The sequence below is a fragment of the Ceratosolen solmsi genome, unplaced genomic scaffold (assembly GCF_000503995.2).
Source record: "Ceratosolen solmsi marchali unplaced genomic scaffold, CerSol_1.0 scaffold30, whole genome shotgun sequence".
Lineage (NCBI taxonomy): Eukaryota > Metazoa > Arthropoda > Insecta > Hymenoptera > Agaonidae > Ceratosolen > Ceratosolen solmsi.
Genome location: NW_011948421.1, coordinates 482,918 through 492,056, shown reverse-complemented (window position 1 = coordinate 492,056; position 9,139 = coordinate 482,918). Strand labels below are relative to the sequence as shown.

Here is a 9,139-nt window from a genome sequence, read left to right as displayed (position 1 = left end):
AAGATTTCGTGACAAAAATTCAATATGCCTGCAAAAGGAGAAATAGAGTGGAAAAAAATTGATTACACAAAATTAGAATAAATTCAAATTGGAAATATATAGAATAATACATAAATATATGAATATAAATTCGAAAATATACATTGTGCTAGAAACAGAGAAAATAATCGAACAATTATGCTAGAGAATTGACAGGTAAATAGAAAATATATTGCAAAAAGAATGGTAATCTACACATTAAAGGATTCCATTAAAAGTAGAATAGAAATGATAGAATAGCCGTAAAATTACCATAATAAATGAATTTATTATATTGCGAATTAAAAGATGATGATTTACAAAAAAAAAAAAAAAAAAAAAAAACTCTAGAATATTGCACATTATTAAGAGAAATGTTTCGATGAATTTCGTCGTTATGAATAAACGAGAGGAAAGAAAAGCAATGAACTAATCTATCATCTAACTAATGCATCAATTGCAATTTATATAGAAATTTTATAGTATAACGAGCAGGAAAACAATAGAGGATAATTAAATCAGGCGAGTCATAGTTTATGAAACGTCATTGCCATCATTAAGAAGATGAAGAAACGAGGGAGGAAGCAAACGGGCTCGATAAACAAAACATTAAAATACGAAGGATTTAGCCGAAGGTAGCTGCACTACCATCATCTACCATCCAGCATATTACGTACCAGTGACTTTTGTGCGACGGCGAGGGTAAACTCGTCGTCAGCGCCCGGGTCGTCGGGCGTCATCTTGGCACCAGGCGATTGCAGGATATTATACTGGCCAGGAAGATCACCGTCGAGTGACCTGATGGCCGCCCCTGTTCCAGCACTGGTTGACGGCAGATAACCAACGGGACTATTGCTCGAGCCGCTGTCCCGTTTTCCTGTAACGACCAACATTATGAATTCCCCGTTTAAATCGGTAACAATGACCATAATTTTCCTATCCCACGCGCTCGTGCGATTCATAGGTCGGAAAGCGTGATCGATCGTCGCTATAATTATTCCATCCTTCGTCTCAATTTTTCGTTCATTTTTCTCGTACCTCTAAATTGCTAACTATCGCATTCGTCTCTTCCTTCATTATCTTACGAATATTGTATTTGCATTTAGTGTGCATATAGTCAGCTGCGACACAGCGATAATGTTATCGCGCAAACCCTTATTGCATCGGCTATTACGAGGTGCGATGTAGCACAAATATTATTTGTATAAACTACCATGCGTTCTTAATGTCAAAAATTTTTCAACAAACGGCTTAATATATATATATATATATTAATTCCAATTTATTATATGTAATTATTTTATTAAACCCGCGTGGATCCTTATAAGTTAAAAATATTAAAAATAAAACGATTATTCTCGAAATATTTATTATTTGTTTATTAAAAAAAAAAAAAAAAAAAAAAAAAAAAAAAAAACATATATATATATATATATATATACACATAAGCCAATTATGCGAATGAAAATAATGATGAAATCTAGGCTTGATTATTGGGTTATTGGACAAAGGGTTATTGAATTTTGAAAAGAGCATCAATCTTCTGCACGAACATTAATAGTTTTATTTATTTCCTGCTTAAAGAAGAATTACTTGCCGTTTCATAATTTAGGGACAAATAACGCCCCTCTCCTGTTACATAAGCTCACCATTTTTATTTTATACTATCCTTTAATGAAATTCAGGATAATCAATGTTAATATTTTTATACGATTTTATTGTATTTTATTGTAGTGGAGTATACAGCAAACAAGTACTGAATATATTTCTATCATGTCGAATGCAAATTAAATTTTAAACTTTTCACATCAGCGTCAACGATCCAACATTTATACGTGCAGCACGCACGTAGATACACGTAGACCAAATTGTTCGAGACGGGAACAAGGACAAGATAATAAATCGTCTCGTGCCCACATATCGATATTACTCTCTTAGACGGTAAAACCTCATTCAAATAAATAAACGTTAAGCTCAACACGCATGCTCGCACATCTGTGTGTTAAAAAAAAAGAAAAAGAAAAAGAAAGCAAAAGCATGCGTTACAAATTTATCAAAATCCATCGACGATCCGTTTGCATATGCATTTACAAGGAACAAGGATCAGGGAGTCGTAAACTAAGGCAAATACACGATTAAAGGAATAAGAATATCGAATAAAATATGGACGGGACAAGAGTGCGGAGGCGTAAGATGATAAGCTTTAAGTCGCGGCATATAAGTGGATAAAAGTATTGGTCATTGAAAATTTATTTCACAGGGCTACAACGAAGAAACAGCAGCCCTTACTTTAGAATTCGGTTACGCCGCCTCCTTCTCCGCGGCGTAATTTACGATACTCATGTACCTGGAAAGTACGTCGGTCGAGTGACCTCGAGCTTACCACTGTTCGCCCGCACTATCAGTTGCGTTTGGCCAAGAGTTGCGAGGTTAGAGGCTAAAGAAAGACGTAGTTGTAGGATACCGAAGCAGATGTCGAGGTCGGAAGATGAACTTAAGCCGACCGCGTGAATTCGTTGACTCGATAAACGTTTGGGCGCATCGCGCTTTTCGTGGAAGGTCCGCCCACTGCTAATTACAACTTTTTCTCGGAGAAGTCGAGATTGGCGCGGCCCTATTCGACTTCACGGGCAATCGAGTGAGTTCGAGGATCCGCAAGTTAACCGGACGTCGAAACGTCTCGTGCTTTTTCAAAATAGAGATTAAGAAAAATTAAGTGAAATTCCGTTGGCTTGATAAACTTTGTTCCAAGGGTAATCGCTAATTGAATTTCTATTGTGTGTTTATTTAAACGTTTATTATTGACTATTTATTGAATTTATTATTGACAAAAAAGAATTATCATTGCAAAGCTATGACAAACACTGTAAAATTATGAGGATTTGCATAAAAATCGATAGGCAGGTAAATAATTAAGTTATTTATTGTGTATTTACATACTTAATCCAAATTTGCTAGTAATTTACAGGCTACATTGATAATATATATATTTCTATAATAATAATAATAATAATAATAATAATAATAAATATGCATACCTCTAGCTATAATTTTACATAGTAGAATAATACAGTGGGATATAACATTATACATACATGCATGCATGCATATGTTTATATGCATGTAGTTGCGTGCGCGCGCGCGCGCGTGGGTGTATAACGGTATACAAGGAAAAATTTGCATTTTTAAGAAACTTTAATATCGAATTGCGTCCGTTCTTGTTCTATTGTACATTAAGGGAACATTGCAAAAAAAATTTTTGCCAAATAATAAACGCAACATTTCGTTAGAGTATTAATAACGTGCTGCACTTATAAAGGAATTCAGTACGTCTGAAAATATTGTTCAATACAGCCAATAATCTACCAATATATTTGCAAATATTGTAATTTGTCAATTGCACCGAATAGTATTAGTATAATTTTTGCTTACATTTCTTACGGATTAAAGATTACTGTTAATAAAGCTTTATAAAGTAATGTTTTAAGTGAACGTATATTTTTATGAATAAATTAATAAAATCTATTTTCCCAATAATTTTTATTAACGAAATTAGAAAAAAGGTAGAACAACTACGTTATATATTTAATAGAGAATTAGACTAACTGAGGTAAAGTAATTTGTATTTAAAATTATTTTTTTTTTTTTTTTTTTTTTTTTTTTTTTCAATATTTCTTTACAAAAGTAATATAAACTTTAGACTTTTAGAAATAATCAATGAGCAAATGGCGATAGATATAATAATACTAATATATCAACGATTTACTACAATATTATATCTAATAAAATAATAAAATAATAATAGAAGAGTTTTTAATCTGATATTCAGAAAATTGTAAAGTTGAGTCAATTACATTTAATTATATTAAAATTGTATATTGCGGGCCAAATAAACATTTATCCTCTCTTTATTCAATATTTATTTATACTCAAATATTGAACAAATATAAATTCATAACCCACTATTAATGATAAAGAGTTTAATTTATCATTATAATAATTAGCTATAATATATATAAACGATTTCAATTAGATTATATACTCTTACTACTTGATCTTCGGTAAACATCAAAATTTATACAATTTTATCACAAATAATTTTTGATGAATAATTATTAATTTCTTTGAGAATTGAGTGTCCGTATAGAAATTATCTTATTAATATAATTTTAATAAGTCTAACTTTTACAAAATTCTACAAAATTTGTCAGGTTTGCGATACTTTCACTTTCACATTACATCGATGTATTGACATTCTAAATTACTGTTTCCGATTCATTTAATTTAAACATTACTTGTAACGGTTATATGTAATGTAGCAGAATCAATGTACACAAAATGAAAAGTTATTGGGTAAACGATCGTAAAAAACATTAATTTTAACAGAGCTGACTAGTCGGATAACTTACGTAACTGCAACGGAAATAACGGTTTACCAAGCGAACCAGATTTTATTTTACACGAATGATTTTATTCACAGAAATCTTACATCGGGCTTTCAATTAAAGTGAATTAGACAGAATACCGTGATATAAAGGAGAAATGAAATTGCAAGAGCAGTAAGATGGTAAGAAGCTCGGTAAAGAAAAAGTGAGTGCACTTTCTCATTTCTCAATGATCACAACTACCAGTTACTTGCAATAGTCGCGTGTTGAATGGAAAAAAGCCCGAAGAATGGATATCGACCAAACGAATTCGACGAGATGAATTATCTTGATTTTGGAAAAGAGGAACTTTCGTAATCGTAAATTTCATCGACAGGAATGTAAAAAAAATTCAACAACATAATATTCACGGTCGGACAGTGACAATTACTTTTATCTTTAATTTTACATCGCTTTATCGTATGATGAAAGTAATACTCTTGAGCATTAATTCCATGATACAACGTACTTGTAAAAAAAAACATAATACTATAATTAATCAATTGTAGATTTGGCATTATAATTACATATGACATTATTTTCATGTCATAATTAACGCTTTTTTTTTTTTTTTAGAAAAATGTATATTTGCTCTGCAGTATATATATTCATGGGAATTTGCATAAAAAAATTTCATTCCGATAATGTTTTGTTATACACGCGGGGTCCACAATTGAATAATTTTTAAATAATAATAGTTAAAATATGTTTATATACGATTGAACATAAATGTCGTGTATTATTACGGAAATGTTAATAAAAAAAATTTTAATCCATTCGTAGGACATAAATTTGCATAAAAATTTGCATAAAAATAATATAAATGTTTATTTGTTTTGTCATTTTGGATCGTAGAAATTTTATTAATTGTCTTTCATCAGCGGATTGACATGAAAATATTATGCTATTCAGGAAAAACTGAATTTATTGACAAATTGTTATATCAATCGTAATATAATTAAAGTACTTTCCATTCGATCATTAATTACATTCGATGAGTTTATTTACATTGCAGCGATTTGCATGCTCGTGACCTTCTTGAAACATGGAATATTTTATAAAATGATAAATAAAGACAATTCTCGGCGAATTAGAACGTAAGGCAACGAAATTAATACGCTTGACTTTAACGACCGCCCAACGCGCGCGCTAATGTAAAAAATTTCGATCGTTCCATACTTAAAGGCAATGATTCATCAATTTATCGTTCCCGCGCCAGAGGGTTGCTAGATATTCTGCGAAATGACGAAATCATGGGCACATTAATGTAACTAATTAAACATTGAATTGAGCGAATCACTTGGTTTCTTTTAACGAATGCTAATTTACCTCGATCGTTCGAGTCACATTATATTAATGCATCGTACAGGAATTAAAAGAACTGTTGCCCACTTAACTGCTGAATTGTCTTCCATTACACGGATCGGTACTCACTGTCTAATAATTTCGTCTCATCATTACCCGCTTATGGTTTTTACAATTCGCCTCATAGCTGTTATTTATTTGCCAATTTATTTCACAAACGGACAAACGAACGAACAAATCAACGACCAAAGTAAAATAACGATGCAAGGTATCCAGCAGCTGTATTCAGCGATCGGACCCCCTTTCTTTTTCAAAAACGACGCAAACAAGACAAATACGCTAGGCGCACAAACCAATAATTACCCTCATTTATCTTATTTTTATGAATGGGGGGCCGTGTGTCGTCGTCATTGGCTCAGAGCCACACTCGCGAAAAAACATCTTAAGAAAGAGATGTAATTACGTGCACGAAACAATAGCGATTGTACGGACTTGTCGCTGAGAAATAAAAACTCATCGAGCGCGTTCTCAATACAAGCGCTAAGGAAAAAGTGACTCCTCGTCGTTAAAGGCTTAACCGATAATCAAGGGACGATAAACGCGCCCGAGCCTGTACCTTTTTTGAGGGATGGGCCTCGTTTCAAATGTCTCGCCATGATGCTCGACAGAAGCTGCATCCTCTCGTTAGTTTTGGAAAAAGTGCTGATCACCGAGACGCCCTCGCCTCACTCGGTCCCCATTAGGCGGCGAGTCTCGCGAGACTCTTCCCCGCCTTCACCCTGGCGTCCCGGTCGCGAGCGCGTGTCCGACTAAGGGCTCCCGATCCACCGTCACAGCGCGCCTGCGCCTCTCCCATTCGTCCACCCACCCCTTTCCACCGTTACCACCGACACACAATCCGACTCGCCAACTCCACCCCCTGTCCCGTCCCGTCCCGTCCCGTCCCGTCCCGTCCCGTCCCGTCCCATCCAGCGCCACCGTCGCAGCGACCTTCCGTCACTTCCGATGCGACGGTCGTACATCAGCACCGGACTTTGCTTTTCGTCGAGCCCGGAGTTAAGGCGCATTTCATTTCTCCCGACCCTCGGCCCTCGAGTATTACACGCATGCCCACACGATGCGACCGAAATTTATTCGAGGTCGCCCGCGCACCTCCCTGCGAATTATGCGCAAATCTATCGGCGACAAGTGGCGGCGGAGTCCGGGATACCAATAGACGGGATACGCTCGAGAACAATTGCACTACGTGGAGTTGGATCGACTTGGATCGAGGCTTGGACCCTCCTTCCTTCCTTCCTTCCTTCCTTCGATCCATTCTCCTGACTATAAAGCGACTCAATACCGAATAAAGCTTACCGTAATCACAATTGCCATCGAATTGGCCACTCCAATGATTTTTAAATAAATTTTTTACTTGGCTAAAATCGAATAACAAGGAGCGTTTTATACGAGCTATAATAATTCATAGTATTTTATCTTCAAAGAAATCGTAACTTTTCATTGGGCCTTGCCTTGCCTTACTTAAGAAAATAATCAAACGCACCTTCCCTCCTGCCTCTCCCGCCGAATAGCTGCTGCCTGAGCAACCTTTTCCAAAAAAAAAAAAAAAAAAAAAAAAAAAAAAAAAAAAGAAGGAGAAATAAAAAACCGCTTATACGATAACTTGTGCATACGTTATTATATCGATCGGATTACAATATTGTATGGACAATACTCGAATCGACGAGTAATCTCGATGAATTCTAATAGACTAATAGACTTTAAACCGGCATAGAACAATGCCTCGACTATTCATTCGCACTCTGCCAGGGTCTCGAGAGATCTCATTGGATATGCAAATTATTAAACTGATGAAGCGAGGGAATATTGGATCATAGATATTGTATTGTCACTCGCGAAACTGACAACTCATATTAAACACAGTCGCTTTTAATATTATCTCGCGAGATAGTCTACACCATTGCAAGTGGTGGCGAGTGCGACGAAGATACGCAATGTGTATGTCTCGCCTTTGGCTAGACTACTCTTTGCCGATTGTAAGCGCGAGTGTAAAATATTCTTCAATATTTCGTCTTTGGCTGATGAGGCGAGGCAGGTGTTAATGGACCGAGATTATACGGCGATTTTCGATATTATTTGTATCGTAAGCTCATTCGTATAATCATTTACCTATAAATTTTAGCTTTATGATCGTAATCATTGAAACGAATGAAAATCAAAGGTCTCCTTTGAAAAAATTGACAATATTCATATTGATTATTTATTGCATTTACACTATTTATTGCATAAGTAATTCGTACTATTAAGCTTACAGGAAAAAAAAAAACAACAAAACATTAATTAATATTTGCATACAAAGTAGTAATGTGCAATGAAAATGATGAACTCTTTTCACATTCTTCGGAGAAGAATTTATGAATTATGACGTTAATGTCTAGTTTCTTTTAAAACTTCATTACCATATCAATAATGTAGTCGCGTGCGCCTTTGTCCCCCATATATTTAAAAATATTTTCATCCTCAACTACCTTAGAGGATACTACTCTCATATACTCGTTTTTGTTTGTTTACTTAAAGATATTTTAATTACAGCTTTCTTACCGGGACTGTAATTAATTTTCTTTCACGACATGATAATCAACATAATCGAAGAATTTTATGAATGCATTAAAATTTTATTGGCTAATTGGGGGAATGAATTTCAACTTTATATTACGTTTTGCTATCTCATTGCATGAATATATGTATATATACGAATGTATGCGCGCTCGCGCGTACTCTTGTATGTTTGTGTACTGTCTATAAAAAATTGAAACTAATTTATATTCTCCAATATAGTAAGCGAGAGAGAGAGAGAGAGAGAATAAAGTAAAATCGAAGAGAAACATCGTAGCGCCGTGAAATGGGTTAGTTTGTTTTTGTTTATTATGATGTGTAAAAAGACAGTAGAAAAGTAAAAGTGTAGCGTGGGTAGGAGGTGAAATCCGAGCATTGAGTGAGAAAATAAACTTTTAGAGACAATCAATCTGTGAATACAACATCGTACAATATATTCGCTAATAGTATATAAAATTTTTAAAAAATTGTATCAACCAATGACTGAGGTTATCTTTCATTTACAATGTTAATAGAAAATACTTTTTCCTTTATAACTGTCTTGTATATTGATACTTGTTTTTTTTTTGTTTTTTTTTTTTTTTTGTTTTTACCAACGAATCAATATAACATTGGAATTATTTATTTGGAAATAATCTATTATAATTGTCGGTTTTTTTCTCTCTCTTTTTTTTTTTTTTTATATTAATTGAAACAATTTTACCTTTTGTATAGGCCTCCAAGTATTTTGTAAACGTATTCGAATTGTCGACGATCACTCGGGGAGGGGGGGGGGG

General features: G+C 34.3%; 1 protein-coding gene across 1 annotated transcript in view; it reads right to left on the bottom strand.

Annotated features, from left to right (window-relative positions):
- LOC105361238 (tricalbin-1) overlaps window positions 1-6,536 on the bottom strand; it is a 22,258-nt gene extending 15,722 nt beyond the window's left edge. Inside the window, exons 1-2 of the mRNA XM_011498348.1 lie at window positions 6,364-6,536; window positions 696-895 (exon numbers count right to left, since the gene is read on the bottom strand). Coding sequence (XP_011496650.1) covers window positions 696-895; window positions 6,364-6,424 — 261 coding nt within the window. The 5' untranslated portion in view covers window positions 6,425-6,536. The remainder of the gene's footprint in view (window positions 1-695; window positions 896-6,363) is intronic.
- Between the last annotated feature and the right edge of the window lie 2,603 nt (window positions 6,537-9,139).